This window comes from Podarcis vaucheri, assembly GCF_965113315.1.
Source record: "Podarcis vaucheri genome assembly, chromosome: 4".
NCBI classification, from domain to species: Eukaryota; Metazoa; Chordata; class Lepidosauria; order Squamata; family Lacertidae; genus Podarcis; species Podarcis vaucheri.
In genome coordinates, this window is record NC_138762.1 from 385079 (window position 1) to 412307 (window position 27229).

At 54.3% G+C, this 27229-nt stretch overlaps 3 protein-coding genes across 7 annotated transcripts in view; 1 reads left to right on the forward strand and 2 right to left on the reverse strand.

The window, feature by feature from the left end:
* Window positions 1–16776, reverse strand: part of DNHD1 (dynein heavy chain domain 1) — a 46992-nt gene extending 30216 nt beyond the window's left edge. For all 3 annotated transcript variants that reach the window (XM_082220193.1, XM_082220192.1, XM_082220191.1), the window contains exons 1-13: window positions 16745–16776; window positions 12398–13076; window positions 12121–12309; window positions 11265–11468; window positions 10872–10982; window positions 10610–10766; window positions 9566–9817; window positions 8073–8216; window positions 7781–7871; window positions 7024–7292; window positions 5515–5758; window positions 5267–5424; window positions 4092–4217 (exon numbers count right to left, since the gene is read on the reverse strand). In XM_082220193.1, the coding sequence (XP_082076319.1) occupies window positions 4092–4217; window positions 5267–5424; window positions 5515–5758; window positions 7024–7292; window positions 7781–7871; window positions 8073–8216; window positions 9566–9817; window positions 10610–10766; window positions 10872–10982; window positions 11265–11468; window positions 12121–12309; window positions 12398–13076; window positions 16745–16775 (2655 nt within the window). In that variant the 5' untranslated portion in view covers window position 16776. The remainder of the gene's footprint in view (window positions 1–4091; window positions 4218–5266; window positions 5425–5514; window positions 5759–7023; window positions 7293–7780; window positions 7872–8072; window positions 8217–9565; window positions 9818–10609; window positions 10767–10871; window positions 10983–11264; window positions 11469–12120; window positions 12310–12397; window positions 13077–16744) is intronic.
* A 3733-nt stretch (window positions 16777–20509) lies between these two features.
* TIMM10B (translocase of inner mitochondrial membrane 10B) lies at window positions 20510–21165 on the reverse strand (the record flags this gene model as incomplete). Its single annotated transcript, XM_082221175.1, has 3 exons — window positions 21038–21165; window positions 20794–20889; window positions 20510–20683 (listed from the first exon to the last, which is right to left on the reverse strand). Exons 1-3 carry the CDS (start codon window positions 21068–21070, stop codon window positions 20510–20512), a joined length of 303 nt encoding a protein of 100 aa, XP_082077301.1. The 5' UTR covers window positions 21071–21165.
* On the forward strand, window positions 21149–27106 carry ARFIP2 (ARF interacting protein 2). 3 transcript variants are annotated; one of them, XM_082220642.1, is made up of 9 exons: window positions 21149–21229; window positions 23585–23692; window positions 24001–24109; window positions 24520–24615; window positions 24811–24926; window positions 25421–25642; window positions 25925–26082; window positions 26217–26391; window positions 26730–27106. In XM_082220642.1, the coding sequence occupies exons 2-9, from the start codon at window positions 23594–23596 to the stop codon at window positions 26883–26885; spliced, it is 1131 nt and encodes a 376-aa protein (XP_082076768.1). In that variant the 5' UTR covers window positions 21149–21229; window positions 23585–23593; the 3' UTR covers window positions 26886–27106. The 3 variants fall into 3 exon arrangements, with proteins under 3 accessions (XP_082076768.1, XP_082076769.1, XP_082076767.1); XM_082220643.1 differs by lacking the exon at window positions 24520–24615; XM_082220641.1 differs by lacking the exons at window positions 21149–21229; window positions 23585–23692; window positions 24001–24109 and having other exon boundaries at window positions 24127–24615; window positions 24782–24926.
* The last annotated feature ends 123 nt before the right edge of the window (window positions 27107–27229 follow it).

The following is a 27229-nucleotide window of genomic DNA, read 5'->3' on the forward strand; positions in this document are numbered from 1 at the left end:
GCAAACGGATTACAAAAAATCTCACAGGAAAATAAGTTAATGTTGAACTACAAAATAACAGAACAGGAGGTGGAAGGTGCCATTCAGAACATGCAGTTGGGAAAATCTCCAGGGCCGGATGGCTTAACCTCAAAATACTATAGAACTTTGAAGGATTGGATAATCCAACCACTAAAGGAGGTTTGCAATGAAATTATGGAGGGGGAAAAGGCGCCAGAGTCATGGAAAGAAGCATATATTACACTCATACCAAAAACAGAGTCTGAAAAGACACAACTTAAGAACTACCAACCCATATCCCTGTTAAATGTGGATTACAAAATTTTTGCTGATATTTTGGCAAGGAGGCTAAAAAAAGTTTTAAAGGAAGTGATACATAAAGACCAAGCTGGTTTTCTGCCGGGCAGACATTTGTCTGACAATACGAGGAATATAATTAATGTTTTGGAAAAGCTGCAAGAGGATATTAATACTAAAGCAGTACTAATTTTTGTGGATGCCGAGAAAGCCTTTGATAATATTTCTTGGAGTTTTATGAGGAAAAACCTTCAAGGGATGGGGGTCGGTCAAGGGTTTGAAAATGGTATAAGTGCAATTTATTCAGAACAAAAGGCAAAATTAATAGTCAACAATGTGGTGACAGAGGAATTTAAGATAGAGAAAGGGACACGACAAGGTCGCCCAATTTCCCCATTACTCTTTATTTCCGTCTTGGAGGTTTTATTAAATATGATAAGAAGGGACCATTTGATTAAAGGCATAATGGTCGGAGCCAGAATCTAGTGTTAGAAGAGTATTAGAACTGATCCAGGAGTTTGGTCATGTGGCAGGATTTAAGTTGAATAAGTCAAAAACTAAAGTGCTTGAGAAAAACTTAACAATGACTGAAAGAGAGAGGTTTCAGAATGAGACAGGTTTAACAGTGGTTAAGAAGGTGAAATATTTGGGGATTAATATGACTGCTAAAAATGGGAACTTATTTAAGGACAATTATGAAAAATGTTGGTCAGATGTTAAAAAGGATTTAGAAATATGGTCAAACTTGAAGCTTTCTTTGCTGGGACGAATTGCGGTTATCAAGATGAATGTATTGCCAAGAATGTTGTTTTTGTTTCAATCGTTACAAATTTTGGACAAAATGGACTGTTTCAAGAAGTGGCAGAGAGACATTTCTAAATTTGTCTGGCAGGGCAAGAATCCCAGAATAAAATTTAAAATATTAACCGATGCAAAAGAAAGAGGGGGATTTGCCCTGCCAGACCTTAAACTCTATTATGAATCAGCAGCTTTCTGCTGGTTGAAGGACTGGCTGCTTCTTGAGAACACAGACATTTTGGACTTAGAAGGTTTCAATAATGTTTTTGGGTGGCATGCATACCTATGGTATGACAAGGTTAAAGCACATAAGGCTTTTAAGAACCATATTGTCAGAAAAGCACTGTTTAATGTCTGGACACGTTACAAAGACTTACTTGAAAACGAAACCCCAAGGTGTTTGTCACCAATGGAGGCAAAAGCTCAAAAAAAAACTCAATATGGAGGCCAAGTGGCCAAAATATTGGGAGATTTTAGAGCAAGAAAGAGACAAATTGAAATTGCAGAGTTTTGAGAAATTAAAAGATAGAGTGCGAGATTGGCTTCATTATTTTCAAATAAGAGAGGCATACAATCTAGACAAAAAAATTGGCTTCCAGGTGGAAAAATCAAAGTTGGAAACAGAACTGTTAGACCCCAATACCAAGATACTTTCAAGAATGTATAACTTGCTGTTAAAGTGGAATACTCAGGATGAAACAGTCAAATCTGCTATGATTAAATGGGCACAGGACGTTGGTCATAACATTATGTTTGCTGACTGGGAACAGTTGTGGACCACCGGGATTAAATTCATGGCATGTAATGCCTTAAGAGAGAATATTATGAAAATGGTATACAGGTGGTTCATGACGCCAGTCAAGCTTGCAAAAATCTATCATTTGCCGGATAATAAATGTTGGAAATGTAAAGAAACTGAAGGTACATTCTTTCACCTTTGGTGGACGTGCCCAAGGATTAAGGCTTTCTGGGAAATGATCTATAATGAAATGAAAAAGGTATTTAAATATACTTTCGTGAAGAAACCAGAGGCCTTTCTCCTGGGCATAGTCGGCCAATTGGTGCCAAAGAAGGACAGAACTATCTTTATGTATGCCACAACAGCAGCAAGAATACTTATTGCAAAGTACTGGAAGACACAAGATCTACCCACTCTGGAAGAATGGCAGATGAAGGTGATGGACTACATGGAACTGGCGGAAATGACTGGCAGAATCCGAGACCAGGGAGAAGAGTCAGTGGAAGAAGACTGGAAGAAATTTAAAGATTACCTGCAGAAGCACTGTAAAATTAAGGAATGTTGAAAGGACGTTTGATTGAAAATAAGTGGTACTGGTAAAGAGATGCTAATGAAAATGTAAATAGGGAATGATAATTGGAAATGGATATTTATAATAATAGGTTAATATATGGAGTAAGGATAAAATGCTAGAGGGTAAGGATTTGCTGAATTTAATATTTGAACTGGAATACAAAATGGGAGGTGTGAGGAGGTCAAGAAACTAGTGAAGAAAACATAAGATTTGAAAATATCAATACATTTTTAGCCCTGTTTGGTGGTTTTTTCTCCTCTTTTTATTCTCCATTCTCTATTTTTTTATTTTTTTTCTATCCTTTTTCTATCAACTGTTTTTCTACAGTGTATTTTTTATATGTCTTGTTTTTGTAGTTTAAATGTTTAAACGTTTAAATGTTGGATTTTGTTTTTATTGTTTGTTGTCTGTGAAAAATTAATAAATATCATTTTTAAAAAAAGTTATGAAAAACGTCTTATTTTAAGAGAAGGAAATCTACCTTTTCAGGAGCTGAAGGAGAAGCCTCAAGAAACGAGGGAAAGACATTCCTGGCCTTTCCTGCACTTCTCATCCATTTCCTAGGGGAGTTCCTCAAACTCCTCAGGGACTCCTGAGGTCAAAAGGGAATGATTTCGAGTGCTAAAATGTTGAGGTTATAGAAAAAAGGGGGATTACAGCTGTAAAAGATTAAGTAAAAGAAAAGAACAAAGGAAAATTAGATAAAATTAAGGGGGAGGATTTGCTGAAACAAATTTGGAAATAGGGATGCAGAAAGGGGAGGTACGGGGAAGTCGGCGAAGTAAGGTTTAAGAAAAGAAAGGATTTCAAATTATACATGTTTGTTTATGTGTTTGTTTGTTTGTATTGTGTATTGTTTGTGTCTATATAAATTGTAAAAAACCAATAAATTTTTTTTATAAAAATAAAAAGGGATGATTTCCAGCTGAAGCCATTTAGAGCTGCCCTTGCCAAGACCTCCACACCAAGTCTTCTTCTTTGAGCCAGCAGCTTGGGGGTATTTTATTCTGATCAAGTGGAGAGGGAGAAATCCCTTTGGATCTCCTGCAAAACCTCCTGGGGGGCCAGCCTGGAGGAGAAGCAGGTCCGCCCCCGGGAGCTCCTTGGAAGGGAAAGACGGGACGGAAATGTCATGAAGGAATCCAGGAAGCCAGAGCTTGCTTGGGCCGAGGCTGCCTGGGGAAGGCCTTGGGGAGAGCGGCCGGGAGGGAAAGGGCGGGGAAAGGCCTCAGCCGGAGGGCGGCTGCCATGTCTGGGCGGCCCGGCCGGCTCCATCCCGGTCTCTCCTGAGGAGAAAAATGTCTCCGCTGCTCCTCCCAGAAGAAAGGAAACCCAGGCCCTGCAGCCGGGGACTCGGGCGAGGGAAGCTTCCGGAGGAGAAGCCAGGGACGGGGAAGGGCAACCCGGGGTCTCCAGGATGATGAGGCACCATGGAGGAGTATTCTTTGGGTTTGGTCAGTCAACCAGCTACAGATCCCCCTAACAGTTCCCTCATTCAACCCACATTTTACCAGGTTCATTGCAAGAACATCATTGAAACAGGAAGGATGCCCAATATCAGGTGGTGCTACTCCTGAAGCAGTGTCAGCCTCCAGCTTGGCACATCACTCTGCCCCGCCAATGTTTTCTTTTCCACTCACCACCAAACTCCTTCCCTGTCCTCCCTGCCACTGGGTCTCTCACCGAGTTTTCCAGGCTCTCTTCGCTGGGCGTCAGAGGGCGGAAGCATTGCTGGATGACCTCATTGAGGGCGCGCACGTAGTCAACGTATTCCTGCAGCTCTGCCATCTGCCCCTGGTACTGCTCCAGCTGCACGGGAAGAAGCAGGTCAAGCAGGGATGTTGCTGCTGCCCCAGAGAGCCCCAGGTGGGCATCACTAGCCCACAAGCCTTGGCTGGACCACGCAGCACCTGGGGTCTGCCCCATCCCAGCCCTCAGCCCTGTCCTCTGCAGATGTGATTAGAATGCCCAGGCTCCTTGCACAAGATTGGTTTTCCAGGCAGGAGAACGCAGAACCGGGAATCCAAAGCTGGCAGCAGAAAAATGGGAGAGGCGGAAACAAGACACAGAGCTCTGCTTCCTGGCCATCACCCCTAGATCCCTCCTCCTATATTGGAGAGGGCTCCCTGGCAACTCAGACTACTAAGGGGGACCCAACCTTGAAGCCACCCATGGAAGAATGTGTCACAGCAAGGGGCCCGAGCCCCCTCCTTTCTCCAGCCAGACCCCCCACAAGCAGCCTCCTTCTTGCAGGTGTCGCCATGTAGCAAAAGCTTCCTGGAAAGATACAAGAGCTATTTCCCTGTCAGTCCCACCCCAGGCTCACAGGAGCAGTCAAGGCTTCAGAGGTTCTGAGCAGAGAATTCTCTCTTACAACATTTGGGGCTCTTGAATTGTGAATTGTGCTCAGAAACATGCTGGGAGCCAGAAAAGATCCTTTAGGACCATTGTTTATTATTATTATTATTATTATTACTGCTACTACTATTCACTTTGTGTTTTTATTCTGTATTTTTATGCTGTGAACCACCCTGAAATCTTTAGATGAAGGGTGGTATACTGCTGCTGCTGCTGCTGCTGCTACTACTACTACTAATAATAAGAATAGGATTGCAGTGCAGGGCTGATCTATGGGCAAGGAGTGGTCTGGGCCCCAACTAGGCTAGGCAAGCAAGAGGAATCTTTTCTTTTTACATACAACCTGGAGATGTGCAGGAAAGGTATAACATGGGGACAGTGAATCTGCACATTAACTGCAGGCGGGAGCTGAAGATTCCCAGATGACCATGAAGATACTAGCTAAGGCAAGGGACTTTCTGCCTCCCTGCCTGCCAGGTGGGGAGGGGGAGGAACCCTACCTTCTGGGAGCACTTGGCAATGGTGAAGATGTTGGTGCCAACGTTCATGTAGAGTTGCAGGACGCCAGACAGCTCAGCAATTAGCTTCTCGCTCCGCTGCGCAGTTTCGCTCAGCAGCAAGGACAGGATGTCCTCATTGATGGAGGCCAGCAGAGGCACTGCAAGGACAGAGCAGGCTGGACAATGGCCCCCCAGCGGAGCGGGAACTCCAGCACGGCCCCTTGCTCCCACCCCTCCCCGGCACATACGGAGGTCCTGGTGAATGCCGCTGCAGTCCACTAAGAGAAGGAGGTTGTGTGTGATGACCACCCGGGGCACCTTCTGGACCTGGGCCACCCACGTGCGCAGCTTGAGGATGCGGTTCACATACTCCTCGGCCGGCCAGCTCTTCATGCTCTCCAGCCAGCTAGGGCTCCAGCTGTGCACAAAGCGGTAGATCTCGCCCAGCCAGGTGTACTGTCGGCACAGCAGCTCCGTCTCGGTCAGGGCCGTCTGTGGGTGGGGAAAGGGGGCAGCACGCAGCTGAGCCTTTGCCATGCTGGACCTGGCCCCAGCCCTCTGACCCACGAGTCAGGGCTGCCAGAAAGGAACTCTGCACATGCTCTGCAGATGTTGGGGCCTGGCTCTCCCCACACCCCAGGGTTCAGGAGGAAGCCAACCTGCTTCTGGTCAGGGGGTGCAAAAATATATATATATAAATGTTTTGGGTCTTTATGGTTTTAGCAATAATGTGTCTCAAGGTTATTTTTTTTAGCATTCCTTATTGTCTGCTTGCCTATGGAAGGACTCTGTGGAGCACTCTGCCCCTTCGGTGATTTTGAACTTGTGGGACTCCATGTCCTGTTTGAGAGGGTTACCTCTCGGGGGAACCTTTCCTTGTCCTTCCTACAGAGTGTGCCCCCCGGTTCTCTCTTCTAAGACCAAGCGCTCCATGCTTTCTCCTGCTCTGGATGGTAGAACCCAAACCAATGGACTGAAGTACAAGAAAGAGGATTCTGACTAGACATCAGAAAGAAATTCCTGAGAGTGAGGGCTGTTTGACAGAGGAACGGGCTCCCTCGGGAGGCTGCGGACTCTCCTTCTTTGGAGGTTCTTTTTAGCAGAGGTTGGACGGCCGTCTGTCCTGGATGCTTTAATTGAGATTCCTGCACGGCAGGGGTTTGACGTGTTTCCCAACCTTGGGCCTCCAGCTGTTTTTGAACTACAATTCCCATCATCCCTGACCACTGGTCTTGCTAGCTAGGGATGATGGGAGTTGTAGTCCAAAAACAGCTGGAGGCCCAAGGTTGGGAAACACTGGACTAGATGACCCTCAGGGTTCCTTCCCTCTCTACAATTCTACATGGCATTTGCAGCGTTTCTCTCTCTCTTCCCCCAAGTAGTTTTTGCAGTCTCTGAGTTGCTATCATGCATTGGCTGGGTAATGGTCCTCTGTATGTCCCAGACCCTTCTCTACCGGGATGGAATCTGCATGGCACCTGAGGCAAAAGGAACAGAGTGCAACGCTCTGGAGCCACAGGGCCTGCCCTTGTCCCTTGGCTATACTGTTGCCGAGGAGGTCCTGCTCAGCCCACCAAAGAATGGGCCCCAGGCTGGTCCAAATTCACTGGCGCTGGGTAAGTCCCTAGACAAAGCAATCCAAGCCCCTGCCCCAAACCCTGGCAGCTACAGCTCCCTATGCCAGGCAGAGCCAGGGCGGGTGGCTGTCAAGCCTGGCAGCAGCCCCAGCTCAGCCCACACTTCCAGCGGGCACTCACCGTGAGCAGGGCACGCAGCTGCTCCATAGCCTCCTGGATGATGCGGTCTGACCTCAGGTCCTTCTCCAGCTGCTCCCGCGACAGCAAGGGGTACATGCCCTTCAACCGGTGGCCAATGACCTCCAGGCCACCATATACCTTCACGTCCATCTGATATACCAGCTGGGGCTTCTCACCGCAGAGCTCTGCTGTCGACAGCCGCTTGGGCTGGACGAGGGGCTCCAGGGGGCCCTGCTGAGGAATGGCGCTCCCACTGCTCACATCTGCAGCTGCAGGGGAGGAGAACAAGCACTGTCACCCGGCCAAGGTGGGAAAGACAGACGACGACCCACCCCTCAAATCTGTAGGTCCACAGGATGGCAAATACACCACAAAAGCAGAGCAAGGGGAGCAGACCCGGCAGGCTCACGGTTCACATCCACACCATACATTTAAAGCACTCTTAGATCATGGCTTTTCTTCCAGGAATACTGGGAACTGTACTTCACTAAGCATGCTGGGAGCTCTCACAGAGCTGGTTCCCAAGACCCTTCATAAACTACAGTTCCCAGGATTCATAGGGTGGGGGGAAGGGGGTGTAAGGGGGCTTTCAAGGTATGGTGTGGATGTGGATGGAGCAAGAAGGAACTGGCATAGATTTGGTGTCACTTCTGGAGAGGCCCAGCCCAACACCCCACCCCTCGAACAGCCCCCATGAGAGCCCAGGGGGGCCAGGCATGGGCCCACTGGGATGGGGCTCTCCCCCTCCCTGGCTTACCACTTGGCTTGGCTGCCTGGTGCTCAGCTTCAGCTGTGGGGCTCTGAGGGGTCTCCGGAGGCGCTGACCCCTCACTTTTGACCCGGGTCGTCTGAAGGGAACAGAAAATCTACTCAACTGGTGGGGCAAAGCCCCCTCCCAAACATTTCTGGGCAGCCCCTGCCGCCTACTGCGTGGAAATGTGGTAAGCTCAAGGCACAGGAGGCCAGGAAGTTGTGGGGTGGAGGGAGGGAGAGGGAGGGAGGGAGGAGGGCCCCTCCTTGCGTGGCGTTTGACCAGGAATCTGACCCACCTGAAGGACGGACTCCAAGACCGTGTTCACAGCCCCCAGCAGGCAGTCCTCCAGCTCCGTGTGGGAGGGGAAGAGCGTGAGCTGCCTGTCCGCGCCAAACACCAGCTGCACCTGCAGGACCGCTTTCCGCTTGATGCCATCGGCCTGCGGGGAGACACCGAGCGGCAGCTGAAAAGGCTTCTGGCGTCCTAGACATGTTAAGGGTAACTGTTTAATTGTACCCTGAAATGGGAAAGAGCTCTGTACAGTATGTGTCTGTATGTATATTGTGTAGCATGGTATGGAAACTTCCACTCAGCTAAACAAGTTGCAGAGAGCCTAACAAGTTTATGATGAGTGAGAATGCATCTCTGCTAGGATTGTATTACAGCCCTATGTGTTTGTTAATCTGTAGGGATCCATTTTGTATATGTTAGCTTTTTGTTCCGAAATCACTGAAGAGAATGGTGTGCTAAGTCTTTCTCCAGGAGAGAGCCTCTGGCTAAAAAGAGCCTGTTTGGGAGATGCAAAGCTTTGATTTCAGCTCTGGGTGAAGATATCCCTAATTCTAATTGTGCCCCTGAAGGACCAGGTGTGCAGCCTGGGAGTCATTTTGGACTCACAGCTGTCCATGGAGGAGCAGGTCAAATCTGTATCCAGGGCAGCTGTTTACCAGCTCCACCTGGTACGCAGGCTGAGACCCTACCTGCCCGCGAACTGTCTCGCCAGAGTGGTGCATGCTCTGGTTATCTCCCGCTTGGACTACTGCAATGCGCTCTACGTGGGGCTACCTTTGAAGGTGACCCGGAAATTACAATTAATCCAGAATGTGGCAGCTAGACTGGGGACTAGGAGTGGCTGCCGAGACCATATAACACCGATCTTGAAAGACCTACATTGGCTCCCAGGATGTTTCCGAGCACAATTCAAAGTGTTGGTGCTGACCTTTAAAGCCCTAAACGGCCTCAGTCCAATATATCTGAAGGAGCGTCTCCACCCCCATCATTCTGCCCGGACGCTGAGGTCCAGCGCCGAGGGCCTTCTGGTGGTTCCCTCACTGTGAGAAGCAAAGTTACAGGGAACCAGGCAGAGGGCCTTCTTGGTAGTGGCACCCACCCTGTGGAACGCCCTCCCACCAGATGTCAAGAAAATAAACAGCTCTCTGCCATCTGAAGGCAGCCCTGTTTAGGGAAGCTTTTAATGTTTTATTGTGTTTTTAATATTCTGCTGGAAGCCGCCCAGAGTGGCTGGGAAGGCCTGGGCAGACGGGTGGGGTATAACCAATAAAGTGTTGTTGTTGTTGCTGCTGTTGTTGTTGTTTCCAAATGCACAGTATTAATAACCTCAGTAAGGCAGAGCATCCTGTCTGCTCCACAAGCAAAGAGCTGAGCCAGACTCTGGAGGCCGACCCTGAATCCCTTGCTGGAGCAGAAGCTGGAAACCACAACAGGCTCTGCCACCACCACCCCCCCGCTGCCACCCCCCCCCCAGCAGGTATCCCTGGGGTACGGGACCTTCATGGTGTCATAGATAAATGCTCTGACTTCCTCTTGCATGGCAGAGACCAGGTTCTGGCAGAGAAGGAGGTTCACCAGCAGGGCCAGGAAGCCCAGCCTCTGCAGCCAGTGTTCGGCAATCTGCAGGCGGTGCTGCAGCTTCTCAAAGTCGACGCGCTGCTTGTAGAGGGAAGCCTTGGTGATGTACAGCTTGTAGCTCTGCACCTGCTGCTGCAGCCCACCGACCATCCTGTATGTGTCGTCCCGGACCTGCCAGAGCAAGACATGCAGCCATGACGCCACCGCTGGCGGGGGTGCAGCGGCCAGGCAGACACCTCACCTGGGCCCAGACAGGCAGAAGTACCTGCAGCAGACACATGCCTACGGATCTACATGGCTGCCTGCAAACAGGAGTCTGCCTGACGTCACACAAGGGCAAGCTGACCGCACATTTTCAAAGGGCCCCTTGCAGGAGCCCAGCCATTCCCTGTATGGAGCCGGGGGGGCCAAGTCACTGGCACTGGGGAACTTGCAGTCTTGAAGCCGGGTGTCACTAGCAGCGTCACTCTCAAGAACGTCATGGAAGGGATTCTGGGGCTTTGCTGGGTAAAAACAGCAAATGTGCCCAGAAACAAGAACATGAGAAGATGTTTTTGTTTTACTATGTACATTGTGTTCTCATTTTGTATTGTTATGTTGCGAAGCAATCTTCGGATGAAGGGCAACATACAAATTAAGAATATAAATAGATAATAAATGAATAAACAGGACATCACGGTGGTGTAGAACAAAATATAAAATGACAATGAAACAAAAATCCATTAAAGCAACAGGGGAAAATATAAAAAACAACTGGCTCAACTTGTAAAAGTTTAAGTGACTGAATAGACCTGTTGGCATAACAAGATCTTCAGGAGACGTCTGGAAATTAGCAGGGAAATTAGCAGCCTGGGATGGGAAGCATCTCCCAGCAGCCCTGGGGATTTTGCCCCAGCCTTTGCCAGAGGGAGCGTGGGCTCCCGGCTCCCGCACACACAGCCAAGGGATACTGCTGGTGCTCACCCACTGCAAGACAGAGGAGCAGAGCTGGAGGAATCTGCTGAGCAACCCTTGGGCATTTCTGTTCTCCTGGGCCAGGGCGCGCTTGAGATCGGAGAAGGTGTAGCACTTGACTCTGCTTCGTGGCAGCCAGTGGATGGAATGCAGTTGCAGCAGCAGCCTGCAAAGGAAGGACACGAAACAGCTGCCGGGGCCAAGGAGCAGCAGAGGCCCCCCAAGGGGGAGCGGGTCCCCACTCCAGGGCCTCCCCACCCCCATGCCTCACCTGGAGATGTGAAGAAGGGCAAGTCCAAAGTGGGGCACCGAGTGCAGGAGCTGCAAGCTCAGCTTCTCCCGGCACTTCAGGTAATGCAAGTGCTTGACATTGACGAACCAACTGGCGGGCGGTGGGGAGATGATAATAATAATAATAATAATAATAATAATAATAATAATAATAATAATAATAATTTATACCCCGCCCATCTGGCTGGGTTTCCCCAGCCACTCTGGGCGGCTCCCAACAGAATATTAAAAGCACGATAAAATGAGAGAGACAGAAACGTGTCACTGAGACTGGGGAAGCCGCTCTCTGCCTTTGCTCTCTTGCGGCGGCAGCAACCCAGACCCACCACACAACGCAGGAGGGCGACCCCCGCATCACTCGCCCCCCCCTTACCGGACAAAGGCTTTGCGGACCAAGAAAAGCCGGAAGAAGGGGATGTACTGCAACAGCTGCCACAGCACGGCCTGCCGGTGCAATTCGCCCAGGGAAAAGGCCTCCGACCCTTCTTCAGGGTGCACATGCAACACCCCAAAAGGGGAGAAAATGTAGTGCTGAGGGTTGACCAGCCGCTTGGGAACAGCCACCAGGTCATAAGGCCTGCGAAAAGGGGAAGAGGGTTGCAGGAGCCAGTCCCCCAAGGAAGGACCTTCCCCAACGCCCCTTTGCTCTGTCCTGCCCTCTCTGCTGTCAGGGCTTTTCCTGGAAGCTCAAGGAAGAGACACAGAAACTCAGAAAGCTGCCTTGTTGGCCAAGCCAGACCACGGGTCTACCAAGTTCAGCGCTGTCAGTGCTGACAAGGGACTTTCCTGGGACCATCTGCGTGCAACGTATGTGCCCCCCCCCCACAAGCTACAACCTTTCCCCCAGCCTTAGGCAGCTCTACAAAGTGCTGTGCCCATCAGTGAGACTGCCCAGGCGAGTGTTGAGTCACAGCCAGAAGAGCATAGAAGGCCAAGGTTGCGGGTCCAATCCCTGCATGGGACAGCGGCATCTTCCTGCACTGCAGGACTCGATGGTCCTCAAGAGTCTCTGTGATCTGTGATTCAGGTTTTGGACTCAAGTCTACAGACTGTAGGGGGAGCAAAGCTGGGAGAGGGCTCTGAGAAGACCCTGGGGAGAGGGGGCAAGACAGGGCTGGGCAGACAGAGCAGAATTCACCTCCTTTCCCGCTCCCCCTCAGCAAAGGAGGGAGGGAGGGGGACCCACTTGCAGGATGGGATTGCCAGCCAGGGCAAGAAAACAGGGGTACCTGAAGTGCCGGTTCTGGGCAACGTTGAAGTAAATGAAACTTATTTCCCCCAAATGGCGCTTCCTTGCAAAGAGCTCAGCTGCCTCAAGACTCGTCACCATTTCTCCCCCTCTGTCTCCTGCTGCCCCAGCTCTCTTCTTGGGCACTGTGGGCGGTCCTGGGCTTTCTTTGCGTGGCTCTAGAGAGGGCCTGCATCAAAATTGGAAAGAAACGTCTGTAGGACATTTGTCCGCAGAGACGCCCCGGGGTGAGGCAGGCTGGCTTGGGGAGGCCTTACCCTGCAGCCCGGCTTGGAAGAGCACAGGGGAATTCTGTTGGCACACCTGCAGCCAGAGTTAGAGGCATGAGGCCGAGGCTGCCAGGGCGGGGGGTCTCCTCTTGAGCCACCTCCCTGCCGACTTGCCCCACACATCTCTGCAGCTCCTGGAGGGACACGGGGTCTGGCTGCAGCATGCCGGAGGCCCCAGCCGCGACCCATTCCGTCGCAAAAGGGCAGGACTGGCCCAGAAAGACGGGCTCTCTGCTGGAGGGCAGCTGCTTGGCTATTTCCTTAGCCTCTCGGGGGCACAATTCTCGTGGGTCAGCCCACAACACAGCACAGTCCGTGGGGAAGGCCCGCCCGATGGACCCCAGAATATCTAGGTCAGAAACCATGGCCTCGCTGCTGCGGAACTGGAAATAGAGGCCCTCCAGGTAGGGGGCCAGCTCTGCCCGCCTCGACAGCAGCTGCTGGAAGGGGGCGATCAGCCGCAGCGCCTCCATCATGCGCAGCCAGGCCCGGCGACTGCTTCTCTCCAGGACCGTGCGGAAGACGGCGGTCAGCTCCGCCACAAGCGCGTCCACATCCTTGGGCTCCGCATGCCCAGCCTCCTGGATCTGGGTAGCCAGGCGGCGGCGGAGGGCGCGGGCCCAGGAATGGTCCTCCTGCTGGGCTGGGCTGCTGGGCATCTGCCTGCCTGCAAGAGACACGAAGGGGATGGGTGAGGACCCCCTCAGAACAGCCCTCTTCAGGCCTGGCAGAGCACAGCCAGGAAAAGGGGCCTCTGGGGATGACAATAGGGGCCTTCAGCACCAGGCGAGGACATTTCTCCCCCTTTGCACGGCTTTTCAGTCATCGCCACCCAACCTGCAAGCTGTGGGATTCATGGGGTTGCAGTGCTTGCCCATGGCTGGGTTTCCTGGGAGTGAGGGACAGGAGAGACTCTGGTGCCTTTATGATATATAGGGCTTATTGCCACCTGTCCCTAAGACAGAGGGGCTCGTCCTTCCATAGTCACAACCTTGGCTCTGTGCTCAGCTTCTGCCTGCAGCTTGCTTCCGGCCCAGCTCACACCCAACTTTCAGGTGTAACAGCCAGGTGAGCAGGGGGCGCTTGGGCTAGGGTTAGAACCACTTTGAGGTACAGCAAACTAAATATGACATAATAGGCATCACTGAAACCTGGTGGGATAAGTCCCACGATTGGAATGTAATAATGGAGGGATATCATAGAATCATAGAGTTGGAAGAGACCACAAGGGCCATCGAGTCCAACCGATATAATCAATTTCAGAGAAACAGACCAGACAAGAAAGGAGGAAGAGTGGTGTTATATGTCAGGGATGTGTATACCTGTGAAGAGATCCAAGATTTAGAACCTCAAAGCCAAAGTGAGAGCATTTGGGTCAAAATTAAGGGAGAGAAGAATAACAGTGACCTCATTGTGGGAGTTTACTATAGATCCCCAAGCCAAACGGAGGACATAGATGATGCCTTCCTGGAACAGATGGCCAAGCATGCAAAAGGAAGGGAGATAGTAGTAATGGGGGACTTCAATTACCCGGATATTTGTTGGATGTCAAACTCAGCCAAGAGCATAAGGTCAAACAGATTCCTCACTGGCCTTGCAGACAACTTCGTTGTCCAGAAAGTGGGAGAAGGAACAAGAGGAACAGCCATTTTAGATCTGGTCCTAACCAATGTTGATGACCTGGTTAGTGGGGTAGATGTGGAAGGATCATTAGGCGCGAGTGATCATGCTCTTCTGAAGTTTACTATACAGCGGAAAGGAGCAGCCAAGCATACTAGGACTCAATTTCTTGACTTTAGGAAAGCCAACTTCATAAAACTTAGGGAAGTGCTGGGTGAGATCCCATGGACAGTAATACTAAAAGGAAAGGGAGTTCATGATGGCTGGGAGTTTGTTAAGAGGGAGATAGTAAAAGCACAACTTCAGGCAATACCAATGAGACGGAAACATGGAAGGTGCCTAAAGAAGCCAGGGTGGCTATCTAAAGAACTTTTAACTGAGTTAAGATTAAAAAAGGATGTGTACAAAAAATGGAAAAGGGGGGAAACCACCAAAGAGGAATTCAAACAAATAGCCAGCACGTGTAGACACAAAGTCAGAAAAGCTAAAGCACAGAATGAACTCAGGCTTGCTAGAGAGGTTAAAAGCAACAAAAAAGGCTTTTATGGGTATGTTCGTAGCAAAAGGAAGAACAAAGAAACAGTGGGGTCACTCAGAGGAGAAGATGGTGAAATGCAAACAGGGGACACAGAAAGGGCTGAACTCCTCAATGCCTTCTTTGCCTCAGTATTCTCCGATAAAGAAAACAATGCCCGACCTGAAGAATTTGGAGCAAATGATTCAGCAAAGGAAACACAGCCCAGAATAACTAAGGAGATAGTACAAGAATATTTGGCTAGATTAGATGTATTCAAGTCTCCAGGGCCAGATGAACTGCATCCAAGAGTATTAAAAGAACTGGCAGATGTGATCTCAGAACCACTGGCAGTCATCTTTGAGAATTCCTGGAGAACAGGCGAAGTCCCAGCAGACTGGAGGAGGGCAAATGTTGTCCCTATTTTCAAAAAGGGGAAAAGAGAGGACCCAAATAATTACCGCCCAGTCAGTCTGACATCAATACCAGGGAAGATTCTGGAGCAGATCATTAAGCAAACAGTCTGTGAGCACCTAGAAAGGAATGCTGTGATCACCAATAGTCAGCATGGATTTCTGAAAAATAAGTCATGTCAGACTAACCTGATCTCGATTTTTGACAGAATTACAAGCCTGGTAGATGAAGGGAACGCAGTGGATGTAGCCTACCTTGATTTCAGCAAGGCATTTGACAAGGTGCCCCATGATATTCTTGTAAAGAAGCTGGTAAAATGCGGTCTTGACTATGCTTACCACTCAGTGGATTTGTAACTGGCTGACTGACCGAACCCAAAGGGTGCTCATCAATGGTTCCTCTTCATCCTGGAGAAGAGTGACTAGTGGGGTGCCACAGGGTTCTGTCTTGGGCCCGGTCTTATTCAACATCTTTATCAATGACTTGGATGATGGACTCAAGGGCATCCTGATCAAATTTGCAGATGACACCAAACTGGGAGGGGTGGCTAACACCCCAGAGGACAGGATCACACTTCAAAACGACCTTGACAGATTAGAGAACTGGGCCAAAACAAGCAAGATGAATTTTAACAGGGAGAAATGTAAAGTATTGCACTTGGGCAAAAAAAAAGGAGACGCACAAATACAAGATGGGGGACACCTGGCTTGAGAGCAGTACATGTGAAAAGGATCTAGGAGTCTTGGTTGACCACAAACTTGACATGAGCCAACAGTGTGACGCGGCAGCTAAAAAAGCCAATGCAATTCTGGGCTGCATCAATAGGAGTATAGCATCTAGATCAAGGGAAGTAATAGTGCCACTGTATTCTGCTCTGGTCAGACCTCACCTGGAGTACTGTGTCCAGTTCTGGGCACCACAATTCAAGAAGGACACTGACAAACTGGAACGTGTCCAGAGGAGGGCAACCAAAATGGTCAAAGGCCTGGAAACGATGCCTTATGAGGAACGGCTAAGGGAGCTGGGCATGTTTAGCCTGGAGAAGAGGAGGTTAAGGGGTGATATGATAGCCATGTTCAAATATATAAAAGGATGTCACATAGAGGAGGGAGAAAGGTTGTTTTCTGCTGCTCCAGAGAAGCGGACACGGAGCAATGGATCCAAACTACAAGAAAGAAGATTCCACCTAAGCATTAGGAAGAACTTCCTGACAGTAAGAGCTGTTTGACAGTGGAATTTGCTGCCAAGGAGTGTGGTGGCGTCTCCTCCTTTGGAGGTCTTTAAGCAGAGGCTTGACAACCATATGTCAGGAGTGCTCTGATGGTGTTTCCTGCTTGGCAGGGGGTTGGACTCGATGGCCCTTGTGGTCTCTGCCAACTCTATGATTCTATGAGGTTTTTATGACTTTTAGGAAAACAAACAAACAAACAAACAAACAAACAAGGCCCTCTAGTGGTGCATCAATGAACGTGCTAGCTCAGAGCTACGGCAGGGTCTGGTCTGGTTTCAAGGTGGATGGGGAGCTGCATGTTGAGATCCCTGCCTTGCAGGGCTGGACTAGATGACCCTCGGGCCCCTTCCCACGCGACAAAGGAACTGGCCGCCGTGCGGCTGCAGCCCGGATCTCCCAAGGCCACTGGCCGGACTCGCCCAACCCCTGCACTTCCCGGGGGAGTTTCTCCTTTGGGGCATCTGCCCCGAGGAGGGGGCTCCAGGGCCGCCCCAAGGAAGCGAGAGGGCGAGAGACGCCCCCGAGGAGCCCGGAGGAAGGACCCTCTGCCCCTTACTCGGCCGGGCGTCGGGGGCGCAGGGCTCCATGGCGGCGAGGGCGCGCGGGACGCGTTGCTAGGGGCGCCCAACGGCCGGCGCTCCGTGGCCCCCGGGATGCCGAGGCTCGCCCCGCCTCCGGGCCCCTTCGGAAAGTCCCGCCCTGGCCGCCGAGGCTGCCCGCACCTTCGGGGGACCGGACGGGGCAGCTGGCGCGCAGGGTCGGGTCTGGAGCCCGCCTTGCCGAGCCCCTTGCTCAGCGCCAGAGCAGGATCCCGATGCCTGTCCTCTCCCTGCCCAGGGTCCTGCTCGCATTGGCATGGCCAGGCTTTCTCGTGGGAAGGCTGGAGTTTTGCCTTGGACCACAGAACTTCCCTAGCTAGAAGCCCATTTAAGCAAAAGCGGGGAAAAGATTAAATATGAAAGGAAAGTGGGCCACGTATAGAGATTTATTGATCGAGGTAGAAAATAAGTTAAAATTAAAAACATTTGAAGAAATGAGTTAATGACGGATTGGTTGCAATATCATCAGTTAAATGGTGTGTTCAATGAGGAGAAAAAGAAGAATGGTTTTGATATAAGAAGATCCAGGCTGGAGAGGGAGCTTTTGGATGATAAGAGAAAAATATTATCAAAAATGTACAAATTATTATTGGAATGGCATACCAAAGATGAAGAGGTGAAAATGGTAATGATACAATGGGCTAAAGATTTTGGATCTAATATTCAGCTGGAATCATGGGAAAGGTTATGGAATGAAGGAATCAAATTCACCACATGTAGTGCATTAAAGGAAAATGTTGTGAAAATTATGTATAGATGGTATCTAACACCAACTAAACTTGCTAAAATGTATAGGACAAGAAATAAGGATTGTTGGAAATGTAAAGAAAAAGAAGGTAACTTACATCATATGTGGTGGAATTGTAACAAGGTAAAAGTGTATTGGGAAATGATATATAATGAGTTAAAGAAAATGTGTAAGTACACCTTTGTTAAAAAGCCAGAAGCACTTTTATTGTGTCTAGTGAGTGAAGAGATGCCATAGGGTGATCAAAAACTGTTTATGCATGCAACAACTGCAGCAAGAATCCTTTTAGCCCCAAAATGGAAGCAAGAAGAAATAGCAACGAAAGAAGAGTGGCAGATGAAGATGATGGACTTTGCAGAATTGGCAAAGCTGACCGGAAAAATCCAAAACCAATGTGATCCAGCTTTCCAAAAAGACTGGAGTAAATTTATAAAATACTTGAAGGACCATTGTAAGCAATTAACGACACTAGCAGGGTTGTAAGAAGACTTGTATTGATAATTGTCACTACCCTTTTATATTTATTTTAAAATTGTGATATTCTGAATGAAACGTAAAATGGAAAATGCATAAATGCTGTTACGGAAATTACGGAGGGGGGGGCACATCCTTAAAGTTAAATGTTACAAATATTATGCCTGAACGTATCAACTTGACAGCTCAGGGAAGTTACCTAGCTTTAAAAATAATATAAAATCTACTCCTTTGCCGGTTTCCTCCATTCCAAAGCTACTTTCCCCTTGAAAAAGGACTCCAGGAAGTTTCCAGAGGTGACAATTGCTGAGCTGATTGTTGGCCAAGGAAAGCCTCATCCCATCACCAGACTTGCCAAGGGGCCAGACATGCAAAGGAAGTTCTCTTGTACTTTGGGTGGTGGGACTTCAGAGGTGTTTGCCTGTGCTAATCTTAATAGAGTCTTGCCCTGCCATGTCTGCTTATGCTAAACTTGTACCAGTATAATCCCTGTCTACCCCTCCCCTTTTGTGACATGTTAGTGATGTAGCAATGATGCTGTACGAACTGTATTCTGGGATATGGTGGGAAAGTTTCAAAAGTCCTTGTCGCCCCATCCTTGGGGTTCAAAATTCCTCTTTGAACCTGTTGCGCAATAAACTTTGGTCTACAGCTATTTCTTCCGGTTGGTGGCTGGACTCCTTCCTTTATTCCGCAGGGACCCGCGGGCTCCGCTCAACCAGCTGGGGGACGGAGCAGCCTCACACCTAGATTCTTCCGTAACAATGCTATGATATACGAATGAATTTTGAAAACCATGAGGCGGGCGGGAGGGAAGCTGACAGGCTCGTATGAGCAAAAGAAGTAAAGTGGATAGCAAAGATGTGTTTAAATATTATAAAATGTAAAATTAATAAAAATATTATTTAAAAAGAAGCTGTATCTTGTGTTTCCCTTGCCCTCTTCCTGGTCCGACCAGCCCTGATCCAAAAGGCTCGAGACCATTTCCCACACAAGGAGCTGTAGGTCAAAGGAAGGTGGGGTTCTCCCTGACTGCATTTGCTGCCCCCCCCACACTCCCACAAATGACTGCAGCCCCACTGGCTTCTGGGAAAAGGGCCAGCGCCACCTTACGGTACCAGGTGGCTGGCTCTAGAGGCGCAGGAATACAGGAGGTAGCTGCCTTATAGAGAGTCGGTGCATTGGCCCACTGCATGGAGCTTGGGTGGCCCCATGGCTTCCCCTGGGAATGAGGGCAATGAAGCAACCATTCTGAATCAGACTGAACATGGGTTGGAGCTCAATGTCCAGCCTACCAAGGGCAACAGCTAAGAAGAAATTCTGGTACATGCTCTGGTTATCTCCTGCTTGGACTACTGCATGCACTCTATGTCGGTGACCCGGAAACTACAATCCAGAATGTGGCAACTACACTGGTGACTGGGAGCAGCTGCTGGGACCATAATATACCAGTCCTAATGGATCTTCACAGCCTCCCAGTATGTTTCCAAGCACAATTCAAAGTGTTAGAGCTGACCTGAACAGCAGGGGGGCCTTCTCACCACAACGTCCTCCCTGTGGAACGCCCTTCCATCAGATGCCAAGGAGATAAAGAACTATGCTACTTTTAGAAGACAGATAAAGGCAGCCCTGTATTGGGAGGTTTTTAACATTTAATGTCTCACTGTGTTTTTCTACTCTGCTGGAAGCTACCCAGAGTAGCTGGGGCAACCCAGTCAGATGGGTGGGGCACAAATAATAAAATTATTCTTAGTAGTAGTACCAGCCCCACTGACAAGCAGCTGCTCTTAGGGGTTCCAGGCAGAGCTCTCTGTGAGCCAGCAGGGATTGAACCTGCGACCTTCTGCATGCACAGCTTTTCCCCTGCTATTGGGCTACGATGGTCCTTCTTGGGAGACCCTTTGGTGCAGGAGCAGCAAGGCCCTTCCCCCATCCATGTGCCCTGCATTGTGTGCTCTGCTCTTGGAGATCCATGTTTCCTTTTGCCAAATGCTTGATGGAACGGGGGGGGGGGGGGGGCACATCTCCAAATGCATTTGGTCTACATGAAGCGGCACCACCCCTGCTTCAGGGGTTCACGGCTCATGTGGCGCAGTCCATCCAGATCCCACCCACAAGCCACGCTGTGGTGGCCACAGCAGCAGAATTCCCAGCAAACCCTTTCCTTGGGGGGGGGGGGGCTCTGCTCAGCACCCGCCACCTCAAATCAGAACTTGGAAGAGCAGGTGCTGAACCTGGCGGTGAAGCCTTGCTACTTCCAGCTCTGCTCTCAAGCTGAAGCCTCAAGGAGCAGAAGTGGCTGAGGCCAGCAGCATGGAGATCACAAAGGGAAGCACCGCTGGGGGCCGGCACAGCACTCTCACGCGCAAGGGGTCCCCGAAAGTGGCTTTATTGTGCTCTGGGATGCTCCTGGAGAGAGGGGCCCCAGGAGGAGCCCCGGAGTCCAGTCTCGAGGGGCTCCCTGGCGCGGCAGCCACGAAGCAGCAGCCCGGCGGGGCCGTCAGGAGGCGCTGACCAGGCGGGGCTGGGCGGGCGGGAGGGCGGCTTCCTGGCCGGCGGCCTCGTAGTCGGCGATGCGGCGCTGGACGAGCGAGGGCATGAGGCGGACGTAGGCGGCCATCAGGCGGTGGTTGGAGCGCACCAGCTTCCCCGCGCAGCCGTCCAGGCAGCTCTCCTGCGGGGAGAGAGAGAGGGAGAGAGAGAGGGGGGGGGTCAGCCCGGCCGGGGTCCCGCCGCCCCGCCGCCCCGCTCCCCCCTCCCCCCTCCCCCCCGGGCCGCGCTCACCTCCTCGCCCGTCAGCGCCCGGTAGTTCAGGTTGGAGGCGCAGCGCTGGAAGCAGAGCTCCGTCATCTGGTTGTAGGCCAGCAGGAAGTCGCGCAGCTGCAAAGACAAGGCCAGGCTGGGAGGGAGGGAGGGACCCCCGGCGCCCCCCCCCCGCATTCCCACGAGCCCCCCCCCCCGACGCGTGTCGCCCGCAAGAGAGTCTCCCCCCCCGCCCCCCGCCCGCCCGCCCCCGCCCGCCTCTCACGCCGCGCAGTTGCTGCTGCTGCTGCTGCTCCATCTTCCTCCTCCTCCTCCTCCTCCTCTCGGGGCTTCCGGATCCACTTCCGGCCTGGCCGAGGCCCCGCCTCCTCCGGCGCGGGGCGCGTGACGTCGTTTCCGGTGTGCCCGGGGCCCAACGCGGATCCGACGCCCGGAGCCTCCGGGAGCCGCCAGGCAGGTGCGCCGCCGCCCAGCCGAGCCGAGCGGGAGGGAGGGAGGGAGCCGCGACGGGGCCGCTTCCCCCCCTCCTCCCCTCGGCAGGGGGACCCGGGGCCCGGGGGGGGGCAGGCCGGGGGGCGGGGTCGGCTCCCCCGGGGGCTCTTGGCGCCCCCCTCCGGGGCCCCCAGGCCGGGGCTCCGCTTCCTCCCCTCCGGGAGGGGTCCTGCGTCTCCCGGCCGGGCCGCCCCCCGCGCCCGCGCTCCCCCTTCCCGGCAGCCTCCCGCCGGTCCCGATCCGCGGGGTGCGCTAAGGGGGGGGGGCAGCCCAGGCCGAGAGGGCAGCCTGGCACGGCCGGCAGGGGCGCCCACCGGGCACGGCCGGCTTCTCCGGAGGGGCCCTCGGGGCAAGGGGGGGGCAGGTGGAACATGGCCAGCAGGGGGCGCCCCTCCGCTCCCTGAGGCGGGGGGAGCCAGAGAGGGGGCTTGGGGGTCCCTGCGGGCTCAGAGGCCCCGAGGATGGGGGGGGGGGCTTCTGAAGGACAGAACGGCTTCCCTCTCCATCATGGCGGGGGGGGGGCTTGGTCAGGTTGTCTTGCTCAAACTCAGCCGCGGGAAGGAGGGAGGGTCCTGGCCAGAGCTGGCGAGGGGTCTGGGTTGTGGGGCAGGAGATTCCGCCCTCCAAGTTGGCCGGTGGTTCCCAGGGAAGTTCATAGCAATACATTGCAGTTTACAGGTGTGTACCGACTCCCTCCCCAATGAAACCCGCAGTGCTAAGCAAATACCCCGAAGCAAAGCTGGCGCCCGTCCGCGGCCACGTCAACCCCCAGCCTGGAAACTCTGCCTGTTCCTGGAGTGGGGAGGGAGCTGTTCCCCCTCCCTCTCGCCCCCCCATCCCAATGTACGTGCCAACGGGACCCTTGGAGGTGACACGCCATGACTGCCCGCCAGTTATGAAAATAGGCTGACTGCATGGGGGGCACGGACAGACTGAGGTTCCAGCAAGAAGGGGGGGGCATTGGGCATTGGGCCCCATCTCGGTCGGCTTGCAGGAGGTGCTGCTGCCCCCGCCAATTCTGCTTTGGAGGGTTGGGTGCTGATGCCCCCCCCCTGGACTTGGCTCCCTTGAGCTGATGCTCTCTGCTGTGTCTGTGGCTCCTTCCCCGCCTCAGGCGTGTGGCATCTCTGCCCGTGCCCCAGTGTGCTGGGCCCCTTGGCGGGACTTGTCATCCCAAACAACTTCTGCCCAAGGGGAGCGGCTGCCCAGGAAGGGGGAAGCCCAGGTATTGAGAGACAAGAGACGTCTTGGGGGCTGCAACCCCTTGCATCCCGCTTCCTGCGTCTGTCTGCTGGGCAAGTCGATGTGGGGCTCATTCTGGCAGGTTCCTGCTGAAGCTGCCCCCCCCAGGTTCCTGGGTGAGACTGGTGCCACTAGGAGGGCGACATGGGTTGTGCTGGATTGCCCCCCAGGGGGTGGCATTCTTCCTGGCACTCTTGTTAAACTTTCTGACCTGGCCCAGATGGTGCCCGGGCTGTAGGCGCTTCTCTTAGTTTCTGAAGAAGGGTTGTGGGTGGGGGCTTCCTCCCCTGTTGTGCCTCCGAGGTTGGCTGGGCCTGTTCTCTTCTCCTTTCTGCATTTGGGGGAAGAAAATGCCACGTGAGGCTGAGGGCAGCCCAGGAAGCTTCTTTCTCTGGGGCGGGGGGGCTGGGAATCTATGGGGTTTCAGGGGCTGTCGGGGAGTGATGGGGTGGAATTGGCATGAGGGGGCTGCCAGGTAGCAGGAGCACATTCTTTTCTCTTTCCAAGAAAGGCTTTTTGGTACATTGAGGGGGAAACAAGGCCCACTTTGCTTTTTATTCAAACGCTGGTTCCAGTCGCACCTGAGAACTCAAAGGGGGCCTGGCAAAGGGGGGAGAGAATGGAAGGGAGATTGGCACTGGGAGGGTGGCCAACGTGGTGCTCCTCTTGCGCTCCCTGGTTTCCCAGGTGGCCCTCTGGCCAAATCCAGGCGCCAGGGAACAAGACTGGCATGCGCAGCAGAGCAGGTCTGGGCAGTGGCGTCCTCCGCCTGGGGCCACCAGAAGGCAGCTCTTTGCTCCTGAAGACCTGGGGGGGGTTGCCCTGGGGTGTCCTGCTGCACTTTGCTCCTGCTGCCAGCCCCCCCCAGGCATTGGGGGCAGGGAGGCGGGCTGCGCCCTCCTCCTTGGACTGGCATCTTGGCTGGTTGTGGGGGCTTCCCAGGAGGGGGGAGAAGGATTGAGGCTGCCTTAGCTATTGACCGGGACCAGCGTGTGGGGTGGGGGCCTATGGGGGGGTGGACAGTGGAGCCCCTTCCTCTGCCCCGGCGCCTCAGCCCCCCTTTTTTCTGGCCCCCCAGACCCTGAGCATGACCGACGGGCTGATGAGCAAAGCAGCCACCATGGAGATCCCAATCCATGGCAACGGAGACTCCCGGCGCCTCGCTGAAGACGATGGTCTGGAGCAGGTAACAGGGAGGGGGGAAGAAGGGGGGGTCCACTGATGTCCCGGGCGCAGTGTGTGGGGCTTGCAAGGGGGAGATTTCAGGGGGCTCTGTAAGCTGAGCTCTGATGGTTATTGGGCAGGGGAGGAAGTGCCTTTGGGACCCCCCACCCCCATTCTAGCAGTCTAGTTTGACTCCCCGCAGGCCCCTGATTTTGGGGGAGCAGGCCCTGCTGCAGAGCAGCCCCCCCGGTGGAGGGGACGCCGCTGGGCCTGCCTGAAGCCCCCTTCCCTCGCGCTGGCCTCGGCCACGCTCCCTTTCTCCCGCTGCAGGACCTCCAGCAGGTGATGGTGTCGGGGCCCAACCTGAACGAGACCAGCATTGTTTCCGGGGGCTACGGGGGCACCGCCGAGGGCATCATCCCCACCAGCGCCATCAAAGGTCAGGCAGCCTGAGAGAATCGCCATGCTGCTCTCTGCGCGGGGAGGGGGCCAATCTGCTCACAGCTGAGCCCTGCCTGCCCGCGAAGGGCGTCCCTCGGCCAAGCACCCGTCAGCAAGGCCCCTCCCTCTGCCCCCCTCCTTCGAGACGGGCCTCCTGCAGCCTCCCTTTCCCCTGACCCCAGGGATGAGGAAGGGGCGTAGCTCAGCCAGCGCCTTGCCTGGGGAACTGTGCCCGCCTCATGCTCCTCTGGGAGCCTGGCATCGTGTGCTCATGCCACCCTGTCCGTGTCTGCCGCAGCTCATCAACCCGCCTGTGTTACCCTGCGCCCCCTCCATGGCTCCCTTCCTCCTCCCCCCCACCCTGCCCGGTGCCCATCTCTGCCCCGCCTTGGGCCCCCTCCATTTCAGGCTCTCTCGTTCCATCTCACCCACCCCGAAGACCGCTCATCTCCCCCAGCCCATCGGCTGCCAGCCGGATAGCCAGCCAGGCGGTTGCTGCCTCAGGTATTGCCCTATCCCATGCCCCCAAAAGGCCCCCCCCATGGGAGCGGTTGGGGTGCAGGCTTCCAGGGGAAGGTAGGCAAGGGGGAGAGGTGTTTCCCTGCCTCCTCCTCCGTGGGGCGGCTTGGCCTCCGGAGCATTGGGGGACCTGCCCCTTCCCCCTGCTCAGGAAGCCCCCTGCCCGCTCGGCCCTTGCAGGTTCCAATTTGCACCAGCAGCACTCCAACCCGGCCCTGGCAGGCGAGGAGGCCACCCGGGGCATCGCCGTGGAGAAGTTCGATGTCGTCAAGAAGTGGGGCATCAACACCTACAAGGTGAGCGGGGGGGGGGAGGCGTTGTGTTCAGCCCCAGCAGGAGGGGGCGCTGAGCCAGGCAGGTGCCCTCTTCCTCACATGGATCGGTCTCTTGCTTCTGGATCGATCCCCTTTGGCCCGCCAGCAAGGCTCTGCCTTCAGGACCCCTCCGTGCCCTGCTTGGGGGGCTGCTCCAAAAGGCAGGGGGCAGCCACTAAGCCGCTGGTCAGCACCCACCCTGCGGGACCCTTGGCCCCCTTCCCAGAGGGCAGGAAGGAGGGGGAACGGCCTTTTCGGCTGTGGCCCCTGTGCACAAGGCTTTCCCGCGCACCTGCTCTTCCTCCGTCTGGCAGCTGAACTCCGCCCGCCCACACGCCCTTGCTGTTTTGAGTCCCTTTAGTGATCCTGGGAAGGGACCCTGGGGGGTCATCTAGCCCAACCCGCTGCAGGGCGAGGGGATCTTCGGCTCTGGGCGAGGCTCCCCAGCTGCTGCCCCTCCTCTTCTCCCTCCGCAGTGCACCAAGCAGCTGCTCTCGGAGCGCTTTGGGAGGGGCTCTCGGACCGTCGACCTGGAGCTGGAGACGCAGATTGAGCTCCTGCGGGACACCAAGCGGAAGTACGAGAGCGTCCTGGGCCTGGCCAGAGCCCTCACCCACCACTTCTACAGCCTGGTGCAGACCCAGCACGCCCTGGCCGACGCCTTCTCCGACCTCAGCCAGAAGTCCCCGGAGCTGCAGGTGGGGGAAAGCGCCCCACGTCCTTTGGGCAGGGGGCAGGCAGGGTGGCCCAGGAGCCAGGCGGAGGGGAGGCCCCCGTCCAAGGGCACCGGAAGCAGCCACACGCCCCCCAAGAAGAGCCCCCAACCTGGAGGGCTTTGAAAGAGGGTTGGGCAAGTGTGTGGGGCAGGAGAGAGCTATCAAGGCTCTCAGGTTCTGGGGGGTTTCTTGCCTTAGGGGTCTGGCTTGGGGGGGGGTCCGGGATGGTCAGCCCCCTTTTCAAGGCCCTCCCCCCCCCCGCAGGAGGAGTTTGGCTACAACGCAGAGACCCAGAAGCTGCTGTGCAAGAATGGGGAGACCCTCCTAGGGGCCGTCAACTTCTTTGTCTCCAGCATCAACACCCTGGTCAACAAGACCATGGAGGACACGCTCATGACCGTCAAGCAGTACGAGACGGCCAGGTGGGGCTGTAAGCGGGGGGGGGGGGGGCAGCTCCAGGCAGGGCCCAGCAGATGCCCCCCAGCCAGTTGGGGGGCATCTGTCCAAGGGGTGGGAGTTGTGCCGCTGCTCTGACACTCCCCCCCCCCCCGTGCAGGCTGGAGTACGACGCCTACCGCACGGACCTGGAGGAGCTGAACTTGGGTCCTCGGGACGCCAGCACCCTCTGCCGCCTGGATGCCGCCCAGGCCCACTTCCAGGCCCACCGCGCCAAGTACGAGAAGCTGCGGGCAGACGTGGCCGTCAAGCTGAAGTTCTTGGAGGAGAACAAGGTGAGGGGGGGGGGGACTCCTGGCCAGAGGCCTCCCACACTGGCCTGTCCTCCACGCCTGGGTCCAGGACTCCCAGCCAGAGCATCCCTGGCCAGGCAAGAAGAGTCCAGGAGGGGCGCAAGGGGGGGGCTTCCTTGGGTGGGGGGCGGAGGTGGGCAGCAGGAGGACCAGCCATCCCGGGGGGAGGAGTAAAGAAAGTCCTTGGCGCAGCACAGAGCTGAACTGCGGAAGCAGTGATGCCCTGCAGCCCCCTGAGGTGCGTGGCTGGCCCCTGGGGGCTCCTGTCCTGCTCCAGGCGGCTCCTCTGACGCCCCCCTCCTCCCCCCCCCCCGTTGCAGGTGAAGGTGATGCACAAGCAGCTGCTGCTCTTCCACAACGCCATCTCTGCCTACTTTGCCGGCAACCAGCAGCAGCTGGAGCAGACGCTCAAGCAGTTCAACATCAAGCTGAAGAGCCCCGGAGCAGAGAAGCCCTCGTGGCTGGAGGAGCCCTGAACTGCCAGCCCCCTCCCCGGCCCCCTCCCCGGCCCCCGCTCCCCTCATGGACCTGGACTCTGCGGGGAGGGGGCTGAGCTCAGGCGCCCCCTCGCCCCCCTCTGGAGCAGAAGAGGCCGGCTGGGTGAGGAGGGGGCCCTGGCCGGCAGAAACAGTCTCTCCTCTCTCCCCCCCCCCAGCTTTTCCTGCGGCTGCTTGAGGGACAGGGGACTCCCCCCCACCCCAGAAGGGGCCCCGCCTCCACCACCTCCTCCAGGCCACCAGGGCCGGCACTTTGGACACACTCCATGGTGGTGGTGGGGAACAGCCACAAAAGGGGGGCTGGCATTTTGGGGAGAGGGGGA